The sequence below is a fragment of the Leiobunum rupestre genome, chromosome 7 (assembly GCF_980474605.1).
Source record: "Leiobunum rupestre chromosome 7, qqLeiRupe1.1.hap1, whole genome shotgun sequence".
Taxonomy (NCBI): Eukaryota; Metazoa; Arthropoda; class Arachnida; order Opiliones; family Sclerosomatidae; genus Leiobunum; species Leiobunum rupestre.
Genome location: NC_143390.1, coordinates 18028498 through 18054967, shown reverse-complemented (window position 1 = coordinate 18054967; position 26470 = coordinate 18028498). Strand labels below are relative to the sequence as shown.

Sequence of the window (26470 nt, the reverse complement as noted above, 5' to 3'; positions counted from 1 at the left end):
CCCCGCCGACAAAAATATTTTGGCATTATAGCGAGTGGCAAACACTTTATGACACTTTAAAAGACTCCGTAGTGTTCCGAGAAGGAGTCCCCAATCTCGATGATTACCCTGGTGAAGAAGGCGAACACATTCTCCTCATCGCCGACGATTTAATGAACGAGAACAATGGTCAAATCGGAGCTTTCTTCACGAAAGGCGTTCACCACCGTAATATAAGCTTCGTATTTATAACCCAGAACATTTTCCCAAAAACAAAGGATGCGCGCGAAATTTCGCTGAACGCGAATTACATTGTTTTGTTCAAGAACCCTCGTGACCAACTTCAACCCGCTATATTATTCCGTCAACTTAGAGGCGCCAATTACCGCTTCGCTATCGAGGCCTATCTCGAGGCGACCAAACGCCCTCACGGCTATATTCTTATCGACAATAGGCAGGAGTGCCCCGATGACTTCCGTTTAAGAACGGATATTTTCCCCGACGAAACCGAAATGGTCTATATCCCTAAGAAAAAAAAGTAGGGAGTATAAAGTCAGCGGAGAGGAAGAAGTCCCTATCCAGTTCGAAAATGCCGGCCCTGGTTGCCGGACACAAAGATTTTCTCTCGGCCCTAGGTAGATCAAATTTTAAACAACGACGCGCTATTCTCCATCACGCTAAAAAACCCTTAATTGATGCTATTGCTGAATGCTGCGATAATACTTTGAAAGGGAATTTAAAGTTAAACCCTTGTCAGAAACGAAAACTAGCTAAACAAAAGAAATTCATTAGACAGGTAGCCTCTAAAAAAGTAGCCTGGCGTAAGAAGAAATTAATTTTAGTTCAAAAAGGTCACGGGATTCTAAGTATTCTCATCCCCACCGTTATTTCAGCCCTCAGTGGGATTTTAGGTCGTTCTTAAGGAAATAAAAAAATGTACGCTCAAAAGTTAGCCTTAGTCCCCCTCGACTCGTTAGGAAAAAATAATAATAATAATAATAATAATAATAATAAAAATGTTCTCATCCCCTCTCGAGATACCCCTCAATTTTCGTTTCCACATCCGTTAGGGTCCTCCGTGGATGAATTAAATAATAGCATGACCGACGTACTCAATTCCAATCTTGACATTAGGGATAAAGTTAAATTATTCGAGCAGATGTTCCATCGATATCAAAACATTAAGGATATAGCGACGAAGCCAAAAAATAGAAAAGAAACCGGGCAGGACACGGCCTTCTTAAATCTCGTTCCGATTCAGTTTAGAGCGAGTGCGAAGGACTTAATCAGCCGATTGATTAGCTTAGGCGATAAAGTTTCGTGGTCGAGTGAAGGCGAGTTGTTTATAGATCAAACGCGCGTGCCCGGGTCAGATATCGCTACGCTCGTAAGTTACGCCGTTGGGGCTATAAATAGAAAACGAACGCCTCCCCCCACCGGTTGGAACGAGTTCGACGCCTTGTTCACGCCTACGGTATCATTCAAGAAAACCATCCCGCGAGTGAAAAAGAAGAAAAAAATTACATTTTCGGCGAAACCTAGAAAAGCATCGGTCGTTCGGACTCCGCTCCAATTTAAACCCCGGGACTTATCGAAAGGGGTTATCAATAGAGGCGCGAAAAAAAGGAAAACGGAACAACCAATATGGGAAGAGTTTCTAACCCCGAGGCAGTCTTGAAAAAAATTTATTACGATCCAAAACATCCCGCGAGTTTCGACGGATTGGAAAAACTTTATCAGGCCGTGAAAGACAGAGGTATTCCCCGGGAAACGGTAGAAAAATGGTTAACGAAGCAAGAATCGTACACGTTACATAAGACCGCCTATCGGAAATTTAAAAGGAGCAAGGTTTTTGTAACTAATATTGGCGACCAGTTTCAAATGGACTTGGCGGACATGAGAGACATTTCCGAACACAATTCCGGCTTTAATTACCTACTAGTATGTATCGATACATTCTCGCGACGCGCGTGGGCAGTCCCTATAAAAAGTAAGAAAGCCGAAGACGTAATCGCCGCGACCGAGAAAATATTCGAGGATCTCACGCCTCTTAAAGTTCAAACCGATAAAGGGGGGGAGTTCACGGGGAAAAAATATCAGGATTTCCTTAAAAGTAAAAAAGTTAAATTCTTTACTAGCGAAAACGATACAATCAAAGCGTGTATGGTCGAGCGACTAAATCGTACGCTAAAGGCTAAAATGTATAAATATTTCACTGCTAATAACACCTATCGATACTTGGACGTCCTCCCTGATTTAATTCGTAGCTACAATACCACTAAACATTCCACTATAAAAATGTCACCTCTAGACGTGAAACCGGAAAATATTCTGAAAGTATTTAAAACAATTTACAAGGAAATCCCCGTGAAAAGCCGACGTCAACCTAAACTTAAAGTCGGTGACTTTTGTCGTATCAGCAAATACAGGGGGGTCTTTGATAAAGCCTACCCCGGTACCTGGTCAAAGGAAGTCTTTAAAATCACCCGCCTCGTAAATTTAGACCCGCCCCTTTACACGATCGAAGATTTAACGGGGGAGGGAATAAAGGGACGTTACTATCAGGAAGAACTGCAATTAGTCGCTAAACCTCGACTATACAAGATCGATAAAATTCTCAAGTCTCGGAAACGCAAAAATCAGGTCGAATACTTTGTCAGTTTCGTAGGATATCCGTCGAACGCGAACTCGTGGGTCAAGAAAAAAGATGTATCTGACATTACCTTCAAACGCTAGCATGCGGGTTTACGCCGACAATACGATGGCGTCCTATACCTCAGCGTTACCGAAACCTGTCGAATTGGCGGGGTCTTGGGAGTGCGGGCTAGCTGAGATAAATTACACTAGCGCGTTCTTCAACGTCCTCGAGGGACAAAACACTATCGTTTTCATGGTTGTCGACGAAATCCCTCCTGTCGAATGTAACCCGTCTCCAATCGAAGTCAAGCAAAATGAACCGGAGACTAGCATCGAAAAAAACCTAGAGCCGCCTCAAGCCGATCAACCTAGTTTGGGAATAACATTTAAAATTACCACGCCGGGGAAAAAAAATCCGAAAGGGAAAAAAACTGAGCAGATTTTCGATGTCGCCAAAAACGGAGAAACTCTTACGGGTGAAGCTCAGATCGCCGAATGCGCGGCTCAGCCTAGAAGACCCAGGGGGACCTCCCACGTTTATAGGGTACCCATAGGGTACTATTCTTCCATCGAACATTTAATTAAGATAATAAACGAAATTATTAAAGATATGAAGACGTCTCTTCAATATAACGAGATCACTCGCCGAGTTCGAATAAGCCCCTTTCGTCATAACGTACTAGTGCAATTTCATTTTGGTCTAGCCATGACATTGGGCTTCGATCCCGGGATTCAATCTTTGGAAAGGGGTTACCGGGGCGCTAGGCCGGCCCTTATAGGCTTTCAAATCCCCCCTCAACTTTACGTTTATACTAATATCGTCGAAGATCAAATGGTGGGTGACACTCTCGTTCCTCTCGTTAGGATTGTCCCCGTAGAAGGCTCGTTCGGAGATAACGTCGGGAAAATTTATGACGTGCCTCATTACGTGCGAGTCTCCAAACGCTATTTCGACACGATCCAAGTACATATAATGAACCCTCAGGGGAAACCGGCGCCATTTGCCTTCGGGTCTCTGACGGTTAAACTACATCTACGGAAACAAGATGCCTAAGCCGGATGTCCTCGACGCGCGGGGGTCCTGTCCCTATAGAAATTATTATCTTAATCAAGCGCAAACTGGGGGGTCTAATTTCTATCAAGGAGCGGCTTATCAGAAAGGGCACGGTCTCGGAAGTCTGTTCTCGGGGCTCTTCCGCTGGGCCTCCCCTCTTTTAGTTAGAGGGGCGAAGTATATAGGAAAACAAGCGTTGGGGGTCGGCAGTAAAATTCTCAATGACGCCGTGGCGGGTGAGAATATAAAATCTTCGGCGAGGAAACGTTTCGGTGAAGCTCTAGAAGGGATAACCGGACAAAGCGGTTCGGGGCGGAAAAAGCGTAGGAGAACTAAAACGAGAAGCAAGAAGAAGAAAACAACGAGCAGGAGGAAAACTAGAAAAAGGACCGTTAAACGCAGAATCGGGGCAGTAGCTCGTCGGAAGTCCACGAAACACGTTCGTGACATTTTTTCCCTCAACTAAAAAAGAACCAAAATGTACAAAGTTGAAGCCTTGAAATCGGAATTGGACCTGTTCTCGGTCACCCCCGTGCAAACTAGCGTCGAAAGCGCGACTCCAACTTTCTATCGACCGATCTCTACGCTACGAGATGATTCCCAGATTGAATTTTGTATCCCTAAAAGCCCCGAGTATACGGATCTCGCGATGAGTCTCCTTCACGTTAAATGTAAAGTAACGCGGGAGAATGGGGCTAATTTAGACCCCGACGTTAAATTATCAACTTGTAATAACCTAATGCATAGTCTCTTCGATCAAATTGAAATCTACTTGAACGACAATTTAATCACGCCCTCGGCAAGTCGATATTCATACCGAGCCTATTTAGAATCGCTCTTGAACTATTCTGGCGAGGCTAAAACTTCTCACCTGACTTCGTGTCTCTACGCCAAAGACGCTGCCGGAAAGTTTGACGATATAATTACCAACTCGGGGAGCAAGATTCGTCAATCAGCTATTAAGGATTCAAAGGAAATTTCCTTAGTAGGGGCAATATACGCCGACCTTTTCAACATTCCGAAATACCTTCTAAGCGGGGTGGAAATTAAAGTCCGACTTTCAAGGAGTAAAACGGCCTTTGTCCTTATGGGAGACCCCTCGTTAAACGTGGGGAATTTTAAGATCGCTATAACGGACGCTACTTTGGAAATACGGAAATGCAAGATAAGTCCTCAAATCATTCTGGCTCACGAAAACGCTCTCTTAGGCGCCACAGCGAAGTACCCTTTTACCCGAACCGAAGTGAAAAGCCACGTACTGCTCACCGGCGTTTCAAATACGAGTCTCGACAATGTGTGGCTGGGACCGCTCCCTCAACGCGTTATTATCGGCCTAGTCTCGCATACGGCTTGCGCGGGCGATTTTCATAAAAATCCTTATAACTTTCAACCATTCGGGTTAAATTTCTTATCTCTCTACGTTGATTCGGACGCGGTTCCGAGCAAACCTCTCCAGCCCAAGTTTTCCCAGAATCAATTTGCCCGTGAATATTACACCTTGTTTACGGGGACTAATATACATTTTAAAGATGATGGGAATAGTATATCGCACTCAGAATATCCGAGGGGCTATACTCTATATGCCTTTGATATCACGCCTGATCTTTCCGCGAGTGACAACTCTCATTGGAACCCCGTAAGACGGGGACAGTTACGTATCGAGTTGGGATTCGAAACCCCGCTCACTGAATCGGTTTCGGTCGTTATTTACGGGGAATTTCATAGTTTAATGCAAATAGACAAAGACCGCAACGTGGTGATTGATTATTAAAATGAACACGTTAGAAATAAACGAGATCCTCGGGCATTTACCCGGGTATCAAGGTGCCTTTGCTTCCGATAGACTCCCCGAATATATCCCTTCCTTCCCCGCCTCCCTGGTCGTTAACCTCGATCCTCACGACGGGCCCGGGACTCATTGGGTAGCTATTTACCTAGACGCTTTCAGGAGGGCCGGGTACTTTGACTCGGCGGGTCGTCCGGTGACCCTCCCCACGATAAAAAAGTTCCTGAGAAAAAATTCCTCGAAAATACTCTACAATAGACGTCGTCTACAGGCCGTGGGAAGCAAAGTTTGCGGACAATACTGCGTGCTCTATCTGGAACATCGCTATAGGGGGCGGAGTTTGACCTCCTTCGCTGATAGGTTCACGAGGAACCAATGGAGTAATGACAATCGCGTGGAGACCCTATTTAAGAAGCGGATTTAACTTACCTTGAGTCAGAGGGGGTATCAGCCAACAGAAACATCATGGAAAGACCGCTGGTAGTTGTCGATTTTGAATTCTTACTCGGCGCGAAATACGAACCGGTCGTTAAAGAAGTTGCCGTCGCGTTCGTCGGGGAGTTTCCCCTAGTTAAAAGTTTATTCGTTAAACCTCCGTACCACGGTAGCGGTCTTTCTCACCACGTAGCCCGGCAAAATCAATGGGTCTTTACCCATATCAACGGTTACCTCTGGAACCACGGCGATACCCCTTACATCGAGCTAGAACATCGGCTCAAGGCCTTAACCGAGGACTCCGAATTCGTTTACTGCAAGGGAGAGGAGAAATGTCACGTCCTCAGGAAACTCATCCCCCAAGAGGTGATCGAACTCGGGGAAATCGGTTGCCCCAAGGCCAAGGACATCAGCATCGGCCAGAACTATCGGTGTCGGTTTCATCGGCGAGGGAGCCCGATGCTTCTCTGTGCGCGGGAGAAGGCCTGTCGCTTCGCCAAGTGGTTGGAGACCCATCACCAGACGGCTCCCTCGCCGCTCTTCGAGGAAGACGAAGGATTCTTTTAAAACTTTTCTTTATAAAAAAACAATTAATTATTTTTCGAACTCTTATGTTTTTAAAAAACCATTACGTAATTTTCTCAATTCGCGCGCGTATTTTCATTTCGTATCATTTTTCTTATATTCAGTGTTATCATTTTTTGTAATATCTTCCTTTGCGTTAATAAATGTTTCGTTCGAATTTATGTTTTTATTTTTTCAACATACACGTCTAAACTCGTAAGGGGGGATGGGGGAAAGAGAAAGTCGAGGTTTTTTAGTCGTCTAGTACCGGATCATTCCCCGGGTCATTCCCGAAGTCGGAGAAGTAAGAGGTAGACGCTTTTTTTCTTAAGATGAATTTTGAGAAAAACAGAATCGCTAGTTTCAAGAGTTTTCCCTGTAAGTTTTTAAACGTGAGGGAGCTAGCGAAAGCGGGTTTTTTCTACGTCGGTCACCGGGACAGCGTAATGTGTTTCTCCTGTCAGCGTGTCGTCAAGGACTGGACGGCCGACGACGTCCCGTTACTAAGACACGAAAAAGAGTGTAACTTTTGTCCGTTCATAAGAAATGATTTTTCGGGGGATGTCCCAGCCCTGTCGATGGAGCTTGAAGGGTCAAAGCCGATGCGATACGAGATCGCGCGAATTCGTTCCTTTACTAGAGGATTTAATAATAATTATATTAAGAATAATATTAATAATAAGGAAGGTTTGCCGATTGATCCTTTAAGGGAAGCTAGGCATTTATCCAAAGCTGGTTTTTTTTTTACGAATTTCAAAGATTGCGTAAAATGCTTTTCCTGTTCTGGGGAACTAATGAACTGGGATAAGGAAGATAGTCCGTTCGAGGAACATTGGGAAAATTTTCCTCATTGTAAATTTCTTATTTCGAGGGCAAGAAGTGGAAATGTAAAGCATTTAATAGCCGCTGAGGATATCGTAGAAAAGGACAACCAGCTGAATTATTCGACTTACCCCGAATCACGATTAATATACGATTCTTTAAACGAAATAGTCGAAGTCTTAGATGAAGGACGAGGTCTAGACATGCCCGGGGAATAATAGATTTATCCCGAGGAATTCGAGAGGGGCCGCGTGATAATAGACTATTTTTAGGGGGGGCCGTTCACCCCTCAGCGAGAGATGGAAAGAGGGATTTACCCTCCCGCCTCGGTTCTAAGGATCATTCGATCGGTCGCGGACGAAGGTGATAGACACCATTTTTACTCGGCTTCCGTTAAAAAAGATGCATTTTGAGAAAAATAGAATCGCTAGTTTCAGAGGGTTTCCATGTAAGTTTCTAAACGCGAGGGAGCTAGCGAAAGCTGGTTTTTTCTACACCGGGCACACTGATAACGTCATGTGCTTCTCTTGCGAGAGGGTCGTCAAGGGGTGGATGACTAATGACGTCCCGTTGCTGAAACATATCGAGCAGAATCGCTTATGTAAATTCGTAAATGACGAGAATACGGGGAATGTCCCCGTCCTAACACTGCCGATAGACGATAAAGAGCAGACGGATGAGACGGAGCTAAATCCTATGCGCCATGAGCTTGAGAGAATTCGTTCGTTTAACAAGGGATTCCCTGTTAATATCGTAGATGGTAGAGCCTTAGCTCGGGCTGGGTTTTATTATTTAAATTATAAAGATTCCGTTAAATGCTTCGCGTGTGAGGGTGAACTTATGGCTTGGGAAAAAGGCGATAGTCCTTTCGGTGAGCATAGGAAATATTTCCCCCATTGTAAATTTCTATTAGGGGAAGAATGTGGAAACGTAGCTCATTTTATAGCTGACGAGGATATTGTAGAAACTAACCAGCCACCTTATTCTTCGACTGCCGAGAAAGCCATAGTATACTGTTTTTTAAAAGAGGTGGTTGACATTTTAGAGGGTGAAAAACGGAAACGACTGGAAACCAAACATTTTTGCACAATTGGATAATAGGTTTTGGAGGCCGCGTGAATCTCTCTTTTCCCCAACTTTCTCACGGTTTGAGAAATTCCTTCATTCGGGGTCTCTCTCCCCCCTAGTTAGAGATTTCTCCCTGGATTTTAGTTCGGTAGGAATCATTCGATCGCTAGTTTACGAAGGTGTCAGACTAAATTTTTAACTTCCTCTAAAAAAATGAATACCCTGGCGAAACGAGTCGCTAGTTTTAAAAAGTTCCCGGTGGAATATATGGACACTCTCGAACTGGCTCAGGCGGGCTTCTTCTTCGTAGGGCATAAGGATATCACTATCTGCTTCTGGTGCGACGGTCTGGTGCGGGATTGGGAGCTGGGATCTAACCCCTTACATTGCCACACCGCCTTGTTCCCCGAGTGCGAGTACGCCAAGCTCGAGTTCGCGAAGCTACAGGAGACCTACGATGCCCAACTAGGCCCTATGAGGTATGCGGACGAGCGGTTGAAGACTTTCACCAGTTTCCCGCTAGAGAAGCCGTGCCATATGGAACTCACCAACGCGGGTTTTTTCTACACAAACTTTACGGACTACGTGAAGTGTTTTTTCTGCGGTGGTGAGATCGGAGATTGGGGTGCGGAAGACGATGCCTTTCTGGAACACGGGAGACTATTTCCCGATTGCAAATTTGCAAAAAACTATTATTGCGGGAACGTCTTTTTAAAATCATTCATGCTCGACATCGCGTAAAATTTAATCTCGTTCCCGTAACTTTCTTTTTCCTCGATGTAGAAGATCGAACTAACTATTCCTTATTAAATAATTTCCATTTTAAAAGGAGAATCTCCCTAATTAATAATATTTTACAGCCTATTTTATTAAAACATGTACAGAAAAGTGTAATAAAAAATGATTTAGTATAATATTCGTCTCGTTATTTTTTTCCAATACATTTTAGGTAAAAAAAGATAGGTAAGTGGAGGTATCCATAAAATGAGGTGAAGTTAGAGGGCTCCATAATTTTGGATCTATAAATTCGGTGAGTCTATGAAAATCGCTCCATAATTTTGGATCTATAAATTCGGTGGCTCTATAAAAATCGCTCCATAATTTTGCTTATCTATAAAAAATGCGAGACCTTATCTATAATTCTGCTTATCTATAAAATCGCTCTATAATCTTGCTTATCTATGGCCAGGCCTATTTCTCTAACGCTAAAATATCGGAATGACGGCGTTTAAGAAGGACCGCGTCCGACATTTTAATTTGGATTAATTAAGTTATGACGCGGTGAATCTGATTCAAATTAACGTCAATGATACTTCAATTAGTGTTTCATCGATTGCTATAAAATTTAGAAATACACCTCCTACAGCAGAAGGGATATTAAGGTTCAAACCAACGCTAAAATATCGGAATGACGGCGTTTAAGAAGGACCGCGTCCGACATTTTAATTTGGATTAATTAAGTTATGACGCGGTCAATCTGATTCAAATTAACGTCAATGATACTTCAATAAAAGTTCCATCGATTGCTATAAAATTTAGAAATGCACCTCCTACAGCAGAAGGGATATTAAGGTTCAAATCAACGCTAAAATATCGGAATGACGGCGTTTAAGAAGGACCGCGTCCGACATTTTAATTTGGATTAATTAAGTTATGACGCGGTGAATCTGATTCAAATTAACGTCAATGATACTTCAATTAGTGTTTCATCGATTGCTATAAAATTTAGAAATACACCTCCTACAGCAGAAGGGATATTAAGGTTCAAACCAACGCTAAAATATCGGAATGACGGCGTTTAAGAAGGACCGCGTCCGACATTTTAATTTGGATTAATTAAGTTATGACGCGGTCAATCTGATTAAAAGGTACGTCAATGATACAACAATACGTGTTCCATCGATTGCTTTAAAATTTAGAAATGCACCTCCTACAGCAGAAGGGATATTAAGGTTCAAACCAACGCTAAAATATCGGAATGACGGCGTTTAAGAAGGACCGCGTCCGACATTTTAATTTGGATTAATTAAGTTATGACGCGGTCAATCTGATTAAAAGGTACGTCAATGATACAACAATACGTGTTCAATCGATTGCTTTAAAATTTAGAAATTCACCTCCTACAGCAGAAGGGATATTAAGGTTCAAACCAACGCTAAAATATCGGAATGACGGCGTTTAAGAAGGACCGCGTCCGACATTTTAATTTGGATTAATTAAGTTATGACGCGGTGAATCTGATTCAAATTAACGTCAATGATACTTCAATAAGTGTTCCATCGATTGCTATAAAGTTTAGAAATGCACCTCCTACAGCAGAAGGGATATTAAGGTTCAAACCAACGCTAAAATATCGGAATGACGGCGTTTAAGAAGGACCGCGTCCGACATTTTAATTTGGATTAATTAAATTATGACGCGGTCAATCTGATTCAAATTAACGTCAATGATACTTCAATAAGTGTTCCATCGATCGCTATAAAATTTAGAAATGCACCTCCTACAGCAGAAGGGATATTAAGGTTCAAACCAACGCTAAAATATCGGAATGACGGCGTTTAAGAAGGACCGCGTCCGACATTTTAATTTGGATTAATTAAGTTATGACGCGGTCAATCTGATTAAAAGGTACGTCAATGATACAACAATACGTGTTCCATCGATTGCTTTAAAATTTAGAAATGCACCTCCTACAGCAGAAGGGATATTAAGGTTCAAACCAACGCTAAAATATCGGAATGACGGCGTTTAAGAAGGACCGCGTCCGACATTTTAATTTGGATTAATTAAGTTATGACGCGGTCAATCTGATTAAAAGGTACGTCAATGATACAACAATACGTGTTCCATCGATTGCTTTAAAATTTAGAAATGCACCTCCTACAGCAGAAGGGATATTAAGGTTCAAACCAACGCTAAAATATCGGAATGACGGCGTTTAAGAAGGACCGCGTCCGACATTTTAATTTGGATTAATTAAGTTATGACGTGGTCAATCTGATTAAAAGGTACGTCAATGATACAACAATACGTGTTCCATCGATTGCTTTAAAATTTAGAAATGCACCTCCTACAGCAGAAGGGATATTAAGGTTCAAACCAACGCTAAAATATCGGAATGACGGCGTTTAAGAAGGACCGCGTCCGACATTTTAATTTGGATTAATTAAGTTATGACGCGGTCAATCTGATTAAAAGGTACGTCAATGATACAACAATACGTGTTCAATCGATTGCTTTAAAATTTAGAAATTCACCTCCTACAGCAGAAGGGATATTAAGGTTCAAACCAACGCTAAAATATCGGAATGACGGCGTTTAAGAAGGACCGCGTCCGACATTTTAATTTGGATTAATTAAGTTATGACGCATTGAATCTGATTCAAATTAACGTCAATGATACTTCAATAAGTGTTCCATCGATTGCTATAAAATTTAGAAATGCACCTCCTACAGCAGAAGGGATATTAAGGTTCAAACCAACGCTAAAATATCGGAATGACGGCGTTTAAGAAGGACCGCGTCCGACATTTTAATTTGGATTAATTAAGTTATGACGCGGTCAATCTGATTCAAATTAACGTCAATGATACTTCAATAAGTGTTCCATCGATTGCTATAAAATTTATAAATGCACCTCCTACAGCAGAAGGGATATTAAGGTTCAAACCAACGCTAAAATATCGGAATGACGGCGTTTAAGAAGGACCGCGTCCGACATTTTAATTTGGATTAATTAAGTTATGACGCGGTAAATCTGATTAAAAGGTACGTCAATGATACAACAATACGTGTTCCATCGATTGCTTTAAAATTTAGAAATTCACCTCCTACAGCAGAAGGGATATTAAGGTTCAAACCAACGCTAAAATATCGGAATGACGGCGTTTAAGAAGGACCGCGTCCGACATTTTAATTTGGATTAATTAAGTTATGACGCGGTAAATCTGATTAAAAGGTACGTCAATGATACAACAATACGTGTTCCATCGATTGCTATAAAATTTATAAATGCACCTCCTACAGCAGAAGGGATATTAAGGTTCAAATCAACGCTAAAATATCGGAATGACGGCGTTTAAGAAGGACCGCGTCCGACATTTTAATTTGGATTAATTAAGTTATGACGCGGTGAATCGGATTTAAATTAACGTCAATGATACTTCAATTAGTGTTCCATCGATTGCTATAAAATTTAGAAATGCACCTCCTACAGCAGAAGGGATATTAAGGTTCAAACCAACGCTAAAATATCGGAATGATGGCGTTTAAGAAGGACCGCGTCCGACATTTTAATTTGGATTAATTAAGTTATGACGCGGTCAATCTGATTCAAATTAACGTCAATGATAATTCAATAAGTGTTCCATCGATTTCTATAAAATTTAGAAATGCACCTCCTACAACAGAAGGGATATTAAGGTTCAAACCAACGCTAAAATATCGGAATGACGGCGTTTAAGAAGGACCGCGTCCGACATTTTAATTTGGATTAATTAAGTTATGACGCGGTCAATCTGATTTACATTAACGTCAATGATACTTCAATTAGTGTTCCATCGATTGCTATAAAATTTAGAAATGCACCTCCTACAGCAGAAGGGATATTAAGGTTCAAACCAACGCTAAAATATCGGAATGACGGCGTTTAAGAAGGACCGCGTCCGACATTTTAATTTGGATTAATTAAGTTATGACGCGGTGAATCTGATTCAAATTAACGTCAATGATACTTCAATTAGTGTTCCATCGATTGCTATAAAATTTAGAAATGCACCTCCTACAGCAGAAGGGATATTAAGGTTCAAACCAACGCTAAAATATCGGAATGACGGCGTTTAAGAAGGACCGCGTCCGACATTTTAATTTGGATTAATTAAGTTATGACGCGGTCAATCTGATTAAAAGGTACGTGAATGATACAACAATACGTGTTCCATCGATTGCTTTAAAATTTAGAAATGCACCTCCTACAGCAGAAGGGATATTAAGGTTCAAACCAACGCTAAAATATCGGAATGACGGCGTTTAAGAAGGACCGCGTCCGACATTTTAATTTGGATTAATTAAATTATGACGCGGTCAATCTGATTCAAATTAACGTCAATGATACTTCAATAAGTGTTCCATCGATCGCTATAAAATTTAGAAATGCACCTCCTACAGCAGAATGGATATTAAGGTTCAAACCAACGCTAAAATATCGGAATGACGGCGTTTAAGAAGGACCGCGTCCGACATTTTAATTTGGATTAATTAAGTTATGACGCGGTCAATCTGATTAAAAGGTACGTCAATGATACAACAATACGTGTTCCATCGATTGCTTTAAAATTTAGAAATGCACCTCCTACAGCAGAAGGGATATTAAGGTTCAAACCAACGCTAAAATATCGGAATGACGGCGTTTAAGAAGGACCGCGTCCGACATTTTAATTTGGATTAATTAAGTTATGACGCGGTCAATCTGATTAAAAGGTACGTCAATGATACAACAATACGTGTTCAATCGATTGCTTTAAAATTTAGAAATTCACCTCCTACAGCAGAAGGGATATTAAGGTTCAAACCAACGCTAAAATATCGGAATGACGGCGTTTAAGAAGGACCGCGTCCGACATTTTAATTTGGATTAATTAAGTTATGACGCGGTGAATCTGATTCAAATTAACGTCAATGATACTTCAATAAGTGTTCCATCGATTGCTATAAAATTTAGAAATGCACCTCCTACAGCAGAAGGGATATTAAGGTTCAAACCAACGCTAAAATATCGGAATGACGGCGTTTAAGAAGGACCGCGTCCGACATTTTAATTTGGATTAATTAAGTTATGACGCGGTAAATCTGATTAAAAGGTAGGTCAATGATACAACAATACGTGTTCCATCGATTGCTATAAAATTTATAAATGCACCTCCTACAGCAGAAGGGATATTAAGGTTCAAATCAACGCTAAAATATCGGAATGACGGCGTTTAAGAAGGACCGCGTCCGACATTTTAATTTGGATTAATTAAGTTATGACGCGGTGAATCGGATTTAAATTAACGTCAATGATACTTCAATTAGTGTTCCATCGATTGCTTTAAAATTTAGAAATGCACCTCCTACAGCAGAAGGGATATTAAGGTTCAAACCAACGCTAAAATATCGGAATGACGGCGTTTAAGAAGGACCGCGTCCGACATTTTAATTTGGATTAATTAAGTTATGACGCGGTCAATCTGATTCAAATTAACGTCAATGATACTTCAATAAGTGTTCCATCGATCGCTATAAAATTTAGAAATGCACCTCCTACAGCAGAATGGATATTAAGGTTCAAACCAACGCTAAAATATCGGAATGACGGCGTTTAAGAAGGACCGCGTCCGACATTTTAATTTGGATTAATTAAGTTATGACGCGGTCAATCTGATTAAAAGGTACGTCAATGATACAACAATACGTGTTCCATCGATTGCTTTAAAATTTAGAAATGCACCTCCTACAGCAGAAGGGATATTAAGGTTCAAACCAACGCTAAAATATCGGAATGACGGCGTTTAAGAAGGACCGCGTCCGACATTTTAATTTGGATTAATTAAGTTATGATGCGGTCAATCTGATTAAAAGGTACGTCAATGATACAACAATACGTGTTCCATCGATTGCTTTAAAATTTAGAAATGCACCTCCTACAGCAGAAGGGATATTAAGGTTCAAACCAACGCTAAAATATCGGAATGACGGCGTTTAAGAAGGACCGCGTCCGACATTTTAATTTGGATTAATTAAGTTATGACGCGGTCAATCTGATTAAAAGGTACGTCAATGATACAACAATACGTGTTCCATCGATTGCTTTAAAATTTAGAAATGCACCTCCTACAGCAGAAGGGATATTAAGGTTCAAACCAACGCTAAAATATCGGAATGACGGCGTTTAAGAAGGACCGCGTCCGACATTTTAATTTGGATTAATTAAGTTATGACGCGGCCAATCTGATTAAAAGGTACGTCAATGATACAACAATACGTGTTCAATCGATTGCTTTAAAATTTAGAAATTCACCTCCTACAGCAGAAGGGATATTAAGGTTCAAACCAACGCTAAAATATCGGAATGACGGCGTTTAAGAAGGACCGCGTCCGACATTTTAATTTGGATTAATTAAGTTATGACGCGGTGAATCTGATTCAAATTAACGTCAATGATACTTCAATAAGTGTTCCATCGATTGCTATAAAATTTAGAAATGCACCTCCTACAGCAGAAGGGATATTAAGGTTCAAACCAACGCTAAAATATCGGAATGACGGCGTTTAAGAAGGACCGCGTCCGACATTTTAATTTGGATTAATTAAGTTATGACGCGGTAAATCTGATTAAAAGGTAGGTCAATGATACAACAATACGTGTTCCATCGATTGCTATAAAATTTATAAATGCACCTCCTACAGCAGAAGGGATATTAAGGTTCAAATCAACGCTAAAATATCGGAATGACGGCGTTTAAGAAGGACCGCGTCCGACATTTTAATTTGGATTAATTAAGTTATGACGCGGTGAATCGGATTTAAATTAACGTCAATGATACTTCAATTAGTGTTCCATCGATTGCTATAAAATTTAGAAATGCACCTCCTACAGCAGAAGGGATATTAAGGTTCAAACCAACGCTAAAATATCGGAATGATGGCGTTTAAGAAGGACCGCGTCCGACATTTTAATTTGGATTAATTAAGTTATGACGCGGTCAATCTGATTCAAATTAACGTCAATGATACTTCAATAAGTGTTCCATCGATTTCTATAAAATTTAGAAATGCACCTCCTACAGCAGAAGGGATATTAAGGTTCAAACCAACGCTAAAATATCGGAATGATGGCGTTTAAGAAGGACCGCGTCCGACATTTTAATTTGGATTAATTAAGTTATGACGTGGTCAATCTGATTAAAAGGTACGTCAATGATACAACAATACGTGTTCCATCGATTGCTTTAAAATTTAGAAATTCACCTCCTACAGCAGAAGGGATATTAAGGTTCAAATCAACGCTAAAATATCGGAATGACGGCGTTTAAGAAGGACCGCGTCCGACATTTTAATTTGGATTAATTAAGTTATGACGCGGTGAATCGGATTTAAATTAACGTCAATGATACTTCAATTAGTGTTCCATCGATTGCTATAAAATTTATAAATGCACCTCCTACAGCAGAAGGGATATTAAGGTTCAAATCAACGCTAAAATATCGGAATGACGGCGTTTAAGAAGGACCGCGTCCGACATTTTAATTTGGATTAATTAAGTTATGACGCGGTGAATCGGATTTAAATTAACGTCAATGATACTTCAATTAGTGTTCCATCGATTGCTATAAAATTTAGAAATGCACCTCCTACAGCAGAAGGGATATTAAGGTTCAAACCAACGCTAAAATATCGGAATGATGGCGTTTAAGAAGGACCGCGTCCGACATTTTAATTTGGATTAATTAAGTTATGACGCGGTCAATCTGATTCAAATTAACGTCAATGATACTTCAATAAGTGTTCCATCGATTTCTATAAAATTTAGAAATGCACCTCCTACAACAGAAGGGATATTAAGGTTCAAACCAACGCTAAAATATCGGAATGACGGCGTTTAAGAAGGACCGCGTCCGACATTTTAATTTGGATTAATTAAGTTATGACGCGGTCAATCTGATTCAAATTAACGTCAATGATACTTCAATTAGTGTTCCATCGATTGCTATAAAATTTAGAAATGCACCTCCTACAACAGAAGGGATATTAAGGTTCAAACCAACGCTAAAATATCGGAATGACGGCGTTTAAGAAGGACCGCGTCCGACATTTTAATTTGGATTAATTAAGTTATGACGCAGTCAATCGGATTCAAATTAACGTCAATGATACTTCAATTAGTGTTCCATCGATTGCTATAAAATTTAGAAATGCACCTCCTACAGCAGAAGGGATATTAAGGTTCAAATCAACGCTAAAATATCGGAATGACGGCGTTTAAGAAGGACCGCGTCCGACATTTTAATTTGGATTAATTAAGTTATGACGCAGTCAATCGGATTCAAATTAACGTCAATGATACTTCAATTAGTGTTCCATCGATTGCTATAAAATTTAGAAATGCACCTCCTACAGCAGAAGGGATATTAAGGTTCAAATCAACGCTAAAATATCGGAATGACGGCGTTTAAGAAGGACCGCGTCCGACATTTTAATTTGGATTAATTAAGTTATGACGCGGTGAATCTGATTCAAATTAACGTCAATGATACTTGAATAAGTGTTCCATCGATTGCTATAAAATTTAGAAATGCACCTCCTACAGCAGAAGGGATATTAAGGTTCAAACCAACGCTAAAATATCGGAATGACGGCGTTTAAGAAGGACCGCGTCCGACATTTTAATTTGGATTAATTAAGTTATGACGCGGTCAATCTGATTCAAATTAACGTCAATGATACTTCAATAAAAGTGCCATCGATTGCTATAAAATTTAGAAATGCACCTCCTACAGCAGAAGGGATATTAAGGTTCAAACCAACGCTAAAATATCGGAATGATGGCGTTTAAGAAGGACCGCGTCCGACATTTTAATTTGGATTAATTAAGTTATGACGCGGTCAATCTGATTCAAATTAACGTCAATGATACTTCAATAAAAGTTCCATCGATTGCTATAAAATTTAGAAATGCACCTCCTACAGCAGAAGGGATATTAAGGTTCAAACCAACGCTAAAATATCGGAATGACGGCGTTTAAGAAGGACCGCGTCCGACATTTTAATTTGGATTAATTAAGTTATGACGCGGTCAATCTGATTAAAAGGTACGTCAATGATACAACAATACGTTTTCCATCGATTGCTTTAAAATTTAGAAATGCACCTCCTACAGCAGAAGGGATATTAAGGTTCAAACCAACGCTAAAATATCGGAATGACGGCGTTTAAGAAGGACCGCGTCCGACATTTTAATTTGGATTAATTAAGTTATGACGTGGTCAATCTGATTAAAAGGTACGTCAATGATACAACAATACGTGTTCCATCGATTGCTTTAAAATTTAGAAATTCACCTCCTACAGCAGAAGGGATATTAAGGTTCAAACCAACGCTAAAATATCGGAAAGACGGCGTTTAAGAAGGACCGCGTCCGACATTTTAATTTGGATTAATTAAGTTATGACGCGGTGAATCTGATTCAAATTAACGTCAATGATACTTCAATAAGTGTTCCATCGATTGCTATAAAATTTAGAAATGCACCTCCTACAGCAGAAGGGATATTAAGGTTCAAACCAACGCTAAAATATCGGAATGACGGCGTTTAAGAAGGACCGCGTCCGACATTTTAATTTGGATTAATTAAGTTATGACGCGGTAAATCTGATTAAAAGGTACGTCAATGATACAACAATACGTGTTCTATCGATTGCTTTAAAATTTAGAAATTCACCTCCTACAGCAGAAGGGATATTAAGGTTCAAACCAACGCTAAAATATCGGAATGACGGCGTTTAAGAAGGACCGCGTCCGACATTTTAATTTGGATTAATTAAGTTATGACGCGGTAAATCTGATTAAAAGGTACGTCAATGATACAACAATACGTGTTCCATCGATTGCTATAAAATTTATAAATGCACCTCCTACAGCAGAAGGGATATTAAGGTTCAAATCAACGCTAAAATATCGGAATGACGGCGTTTAAGAAGGACCGCGTCCGACATTTTAATTTGGATTAATTAAGTTATGACGCGGTGAATCGGATTTAAATTAACGTCAATGATACTTTAATTAGTGTTCCATCGATTGCTATAAAATTTAGAAATGCACCTCCTACAGCAGAAGGGATATTAAGGTTCAAACCAACGCTAAAATATCGGAATGATGGCGTTTAAGAAGGACCGCGTCCGACATTTTAATTTGGATTAATTAAGTTATGACGCGGTGAATCTGATTCAAATTAACGTCAATGATACTTCAATAAGTGTTCCATCGATTGCTATAAAATTTAGAAATGCACCTCCTACAGCAGAAGGGATATTAAGGTTCAAACCAACGCTTAAATATCGGAATGACGGCGTTTAAGAAGGACCGCGTCCGACATTTTAATTTGGATTAATTAAGTTATGACGCAGTCAATCGGATTCAAATTAACGTCAATGATACTTCAATTAGTGTTCCATCGATTGCTATAAAATTTAGAAATGCACCTCCTACAGCAGAAGGGATATTAAGGTTCAAACCAACGCTAAAATATCGGAATGACGGCGTTTAAGAAGGACCGCGTCCGACATTTTAATTTGGATTAATTAAGTTATGACGCGGTGAATCTGATTCAAATAAACGTCAATGATATTTCAATAAGTGTTCCATCGATTGCTATAAAATTTAGAAATGCACCTCCTACAGCAGAAGGGATATTAAGGTTCAAACCAACGCTAAAATATCGGAATGACGGCGTTTAAGAAGGACCGCGTCCGACATTTTAATTTGGATTAATTAAGTTATGACGCGGTAAATCTGATTAAAAGGTACGTCAATGATACAACAATACGTGTTCCATCGATTGCTTTAAAATTTAGAAATGCACCTCCTATAGCAGAAGGGATATTAAGGTTCAAACCAACGCTAAAATATCGGAATGACGGCGTTTAAGAAGGACCGCGTCCGACATTTTAATTTGGATTAATTAAGTTATGACGCGGTGAATCTGATTCAAATTAACGTCAATGATATTTCAATAAGTGTTCCATCGATTGCTATAAAATTTAGAAATGCACCTCCTACAGCAGAAGGGATATTAAGGTTCAAACCAACGCTAAAATATCGGAATGACGGCGTTTAAGAAGGACCGCGTCCGACATTTTAATTTGGATTAATTAAGTTATGACGCGGTAAATCTGATTAAAAGGTACGTCAATGATACAACAATACGTGTTCCATCGATTGCTTTAAAATTTAGAAATGCACCTCCTACAGCAGAAGGGATATTAAGGTTCAAACCAACGCTAAAATATCGGAATGACGGCGTTTAAGAAGGACCGCGTCCGACATTTTAATTTGGATTAATTAAGTTATGACGCGGTAAATCTGATTAAAAGGTACGTCAATGATACAACAATACGTGTTCCATCGATTGCTTTAAAATTTAGAAATGCACCTCCTACAGCAGAAGGGATATTAAGGTTCAAACCAACGCTAAAATATCGGAATGACGGCGTTTAAGAAGGACCGCGTCCGACATTTTAATTTGGATTAATTAAGTTATGACGCGGTCAATCTGATTAAAAGGTACGTCAATGATACAACAATACGTGTTCCATCGATTGCTTTAAAATTTAGAAATGCACCTCCTACAGCAGAAGGGATATTAAGGTTCAAACCAACGCTAAAATATCGGAATGACGGCGTTTAAGAAGGACCGCGTCCGACATTTTAATTTGGATTAATTAAGTTATGACGCGGTCAATCTGATTAAAAGGTACGTCAATGATACAACAATACGTGTTCAATCGATTGCTTTAAAATTTAGAAATTCACCTCCTACAGCAGAAGGGATATTAAGGTTCAAACCAACGCTAAAATATCGGAATGACGGCGTTTAAGAAGGACCGCGTCCGACATTTTAATTTGGATTAATTAAGTTATGACGCGGTGAATCTGATTCAAATTAACGTCAATGATACTTCAATAAGTGTTCCATCGATTGCTATAAAATTTAGAAATGCACCTCCTACAGCAGAAGGGATATTAAGGTTCAAACCAACGCTAAAATATCGGAATGACGGCGTTTAAGAAGGACCGCGTCCGACATTTTAATTTGGATTAATTAAGTTATGACGCGGTAAATCTGATTAAAAGGTAGGTCAATGATACAACAATACGTGTTCCATCGATTGCTATAAAATTTATAAATGCATCTCCTACAGCAGAAGGGATATTAAGGTTCAAACCAACGCTAAAATATCGGAATGACGGCGTTTAAGAAGGACCGCGTCCGACATTTTAATTTGGATTAATTAAGTTATGACGCGGTAAATCTGATTAAAAGGTACGTCAATGATACAACAATACGTGTTCCATCGATTGCTTTAAAATTTAGAAATGCACCTCCTACAGCAGAAGGGATATTAAGGTTCAAACCAACGCTAAAATATCGGAATGACGGCGTTTAAGAAGGACCGCGTCCGACATTTTAATTTGGATTAATTAAGTTATGACGCGGTGAATCTGATTCAAATTAACGTCAATGATATTTCAATAAGTGTTCCATCGATTGCTATAAAATTTAGAAATGCACCTCCTACAGCAGAAGGGATATTAAGGTTCAAACCAACGCTAAAATATCGGAATGACGGCGTTTAAGAAGGACCGCGTCCGACATTTTAATTTGGATTAATTAAGTTATGACGCGGTAAATCTGATTAAAAGGTACGTCAATGATACAACAATACGTGTTCCATCGATTGCTTTAAAATTTAGAAATGCACCTCCTACAGCAGAAGGGATATTAAGGTTCAAACCAACGCTAAAATATCGGAATGACGGCGTTTAAGAAGGACCGCGTCCGACATTTTAATTTGGATTAATTAAGTTATGACGCGGTAAATCTGATTAAAAGGTACGTCAATGATACAACAATACGTGTTCCATCGATTGCTTTAAAATTTAGAAATGCACCTCCTACAGCAGAAGGGATATTAAGGTTCAAACCAACGCTAAAATATCGGAATGACGGCGTTTAAGAAGGACCGCGTCCGACATTTTAATTTGGATTAATTAAGTTATGACGCGGTAAATCTGATTAAAAGGTACGTCAATGATACAACAATACGTGTTCCATCGATTGCTTTAAAATTTAGAAATGCACCTCCTACAGCAGAAGGGATATTAAGGTTCAAACCAACGCTAAAATATCGGAATGACGGCGTTTAAGAAGGACCGCGTCCGACATTTTAATTTGGATTAATTAAGTTATGACGCGGTCAATCTGATTAAAAGGTACGTCAATGATACAACAATACGTGTTCCATCGATTGCTTTAAAATTTAGAAATGCACCTCCTACAGCAGAAGGGATATTAAGGTTCAAACCAACGCTAAAATATCGGAATGACGGCGTTTAAGAAGGACCGCGTCCGACATTTTAATTTGGATTAATTAAGTTATGACGCGGTCAATCTGATTAAAAGGTACGTCAATGATACAACAATACGTGTTCAATCGATTGCTTTAAAATTTAGAAATTCACCTCCTACAGCAGAAGGGATATTAAGGTTCAAACCAACGCTAAAATATCGGAATGACGGCGTTTAAGAAGGACCGCGTCCGACATTTTAATTTGGATTAATTAAGTTATGACGCGGTGAATCTGATTCAAATTAACGTCAATGATACTTCAATAAGTGTTCCATCGATTGCTATAAAATTTAGAAATGCACCTCCTACAGCAGAAGGGATATTAAGGTTCAAACCAACGCTAAAATATCGGAATGACGGCGTTTAAGAAGGACCGCGTCCGACATTTTAATTTGGATTAATTAAGTTATGACGCGGTGAATCTGATTCAAATTAACGTCAATGATATTTCAATAAGTGTTCCATCGATTGCTATAAAATTTAGAAATGCACCTCCTACAGCAGAAGGGATATTAAGGTTCAAACCAACGCTAAAATATCGGAATGACGGCGTTTAAGAAGGACCGCGTCCGACATTTTAATTTGGATTAATTAAGTTATGACGCGGTAAATCTGATTAAAAGGTACGTCAATGATACAACAATACGTGTTCCATCGATTGCTATAAAATTTAGAAATGCACCTCCTACAGCAGAAGGGATATTAAGGTTCAAACCAACGCTAAAATATCGGAATGACGGCGTTTAAGAAGGACCGCGTCCGACATTTTAATTTGGATTAATTAAGTTATGACGCAGTCAATCGGATTCAAATTAACGTCAATGATACTTCAATTAGTGTTCCATCGATTGCTATAAAATTTAGAAATGCACCTCCTACAGCAGAAGGGATATTAAGGTTCAAACCAACGCTAAAATATCGGAATGACGGCGTTTAAGAAGGACCGCGTCCGACATTTTAATTTGGATTAATTAAGTTATGACGCGGTGAATCTGATTCAAATTAACGTCAATGATATTTCAATAAGTGTTCCATCGATTGCTATAAAATTTAGAAATGCACCTCCTACAGCAGAAGGGATATTAAGGTTCAAACCAACGCTAAAATATCGGAATGACGGCGTTTAAGAAGGACCGCGTCCGACATTTTAATTTGGATTAATTAAGTTATGACGCGGTAAATCTGATTAAAAGGTACGTCAATGATACAACAATACGTGTTCCATCGATTGCTTTAAAATTTAGAAATGCACCTCCTACAGCAGAAGGGATATTAAGGTTCAAACCAACGCTAAAATATCGGAATGACGGCGTTTAAGAAGGACCGCGTCCGACATTTTAATTTGGATTAATTAAGTTATGACGCGGTGAATCTGATTCAAATTAACGTCAATGATATTTCAATAAGTGTTCCATCGATTGCTATAAAATTTAGAAATGCACCTCCTACAGCAGAAGGGATATTAAGGTTCAAACCAACGCTAAAATATCGGAATGACGGCGTTTAAGAAGGACCGCGTCCGACATTTTAATTTGGATTAATTAAGTTATGACGCGGTAAATCTGATTAAAAGGTACGTCAATGATACAACAATACGTGTTCCATCGATTGCTTTAAAATTTAGAAATGCACCTCCTACAGCAGAAGGGATATTAAGGTTCAAACCAACGCTAAAATATCGGAATGACGGCGTTTAAGAAGGACCGCGTCCGACATTTTAATTTGGATTAATTAAGTTATGACGCGGTAAATCTGATTAAAAGGTACGTCAATGATACAACAATACGTGTTCCATCGATTGCTTTAAAATTTAGAAATGCACCTCCTACAGCAGAAGGGATATTAAGGTTCAAACCAACGCTAAAATATCGGAATGACGGCGTTTAAGAAGGACCGCGTCCGACATTTTAATTTGGATTAATTAAGTTATGACGCGGTCAATCTGATTAAAAGGTACGTCAATGATACAACAATACGTGTTCCATCGATTGCTTTAAAATTTAGAAATGCACCTCCTACAGCAGAAGGGATATTAAGGTTCAAACCAACGCTAAAATATCGGAATGACGGCGTTTAAGAAGGACCGCGTCCGACATTTTAATTTGGATTAATTAAGTTATGACGCGGTCAATCTGATTAAAAGGTACGTCAATGATACAACAATACGTGTTCAATCGATTGCTTTAAAATTTAGAAATTCACCTCCTACAGCAGAAGGGATATTAAGGTTCAAACCAACGCTAAAATATCGGAATGACGGCGTTTAAGAAGGACCGCGTCCGACATTTTAATTTGGATTAATTAAGTTATGACGCGGTGAATCTGATTCAAATTAACGTCAATGATACTTCAATAAGTGTTCCATCGATTGCTATAAAATTTAGAAATGCACCTCCTACAGCAGAAGGGATATTAAGGTTCAAACCAACGCTAAAATATCGGAATGACGGCGTTTAAGAAGGACCGCGTCCGACATTTTAATTTGGATTAATTAAGTTATGACGCGGTAAATCTGATTAAAAGGTAGGTCAATGATACAACAATACGTGTTCCATCGATTGCTATAAAATTTATAAATGCACCTCCTACAGCAGAAGGGATATTAAGGTTCAAATCAACGCTAAAATATCGGAATGACGGCGTTTAAGAAGGACCGCGTCCGACATTTTAATTTGGATTAATTAAGTTATGACGCGGTGAATCGGATTTAAATTAACGTCAATGATACTTCAATTAGTGTTCCATCGATTGCTATAAAATTTAGAAATGCACCTCCTACAGCAGAAGGGATATTAAGGTTCAAACCAACGCTAAAATATCGGAATGATGGCGTTTAAGAAGGACCGCGTCCGACATTTTAATTTGGATTAATTAAGTTATGACGCGGTCAATCTGATTCAAATTAACGTCAATGATACTTCAATAAGTGTTCCATCGATTTCTATAAAATTTAGAAATGCACCTCCTACAACAGAAGGGATATTAAGGTTCAAACCAACGCTAAAATATCGGAATGACGGCGTTTAAGAAGGACCGCGTCCGACATTTTAATTTGGATTAATTAAGTTATGACGCGGTCAATCTGATTCAAATTAACGTCAATGATACTTCAATTAGTGTTCCATCGATTGCTATAAAATTTAGAAATGCACCTCCTACAGCAGAAGGGATATTAAGGTTCAAACCAACGCTAAAATATCGGAATGACGGCGTTTAAGAAGGACCGCGTCCGACATTTTAATTTGGATTAATTAAGTTATGACGCAGTCAATCGGATTCAAATTAACGTCAATGATACTTCAATTAGTGTTCCATCGATTGCTATAAAATTTAGAAATGCACCTCCTACAGCAGAAGGGATATTAAGGTTCAAATCAACGCTAAAATATCGGAATGACGGCGTTTAAGAAGGACCGCGTCCGACATTTTAATTTGGATTAATTAAGTTATGACGCGGTGAATCTGATTCAAATTAACGTCAATGATACTTCAATTAGTGTTCCATCGATTGCTATAAAATTTAGAAATGCACCTCCTACAGCAGAAGGGATATTAAGGTTCAAACCAACGCTAAAATATCGGAATGATGGCGTTTAAGAAGGACCGCGTCCGACATTTTAATTTGGATTAATTAAGTTATGACGCGGTCAATCTGATTCAAATTAACGTCAATGATACTTCAATAAAAGTTCCATCGATTGCTATAAAATTTAGAAATGCACCTCCTACAGCAGAAGGGATATTAAGGTTCAAACCAACGCTAAAATATCGGAATGACGGCGTTTAAGAAGGACCGCGTCCGACATTTTAATTTGGATTAATTAAGTTATGACGCGGTCAATCTGATTAAAAGGTACGTCAATGATACAACAATACGTGTTCCATCGATTGCTTTAAAATTTAGAAATGCACCTCCTACAGCAGAAGGGATATTAAGGTTCAAACCAACGCTAAAATATC

General features: G+C 39.4%; 2 protein-coding genes across 2 annotated transcripts; both read left to right on the top strand.

The window, feature by feature from the left end:
* The first annotated feature begins 4148 nt into the window (after nt 1–4148).
* Nucleotides 4149–5441, top strand: LOC149934944 (uncharacterized protein F54H12.2-like). Its single transcript, XM_090153484.1, has one exon. The coding sequence runs from the start codon at nt 4149–4151 to the stop codon at nt 5439–5441; it is 1293 nt and encodes a 430-aa protein (XP_090009610.1).
* Nucleotides 5442–6901: 1460 nt separating this feature from the next.
* On the top strand, nt 6902–7495 carry LOC149934943 (baculoviral IAP repeat-containing protein 7-B-like). Its single transcript, XM_090153483.1, has one exon. It carries the CDS (start codon nt 6902–6904, stop codon nt 7493–7495), a length of 594 nt encoding a protein of 197 aa, XP_090009609.1.
* The last annotated feature ends 18975 nt before the right edge of the window (nt 7496–26470 follow it).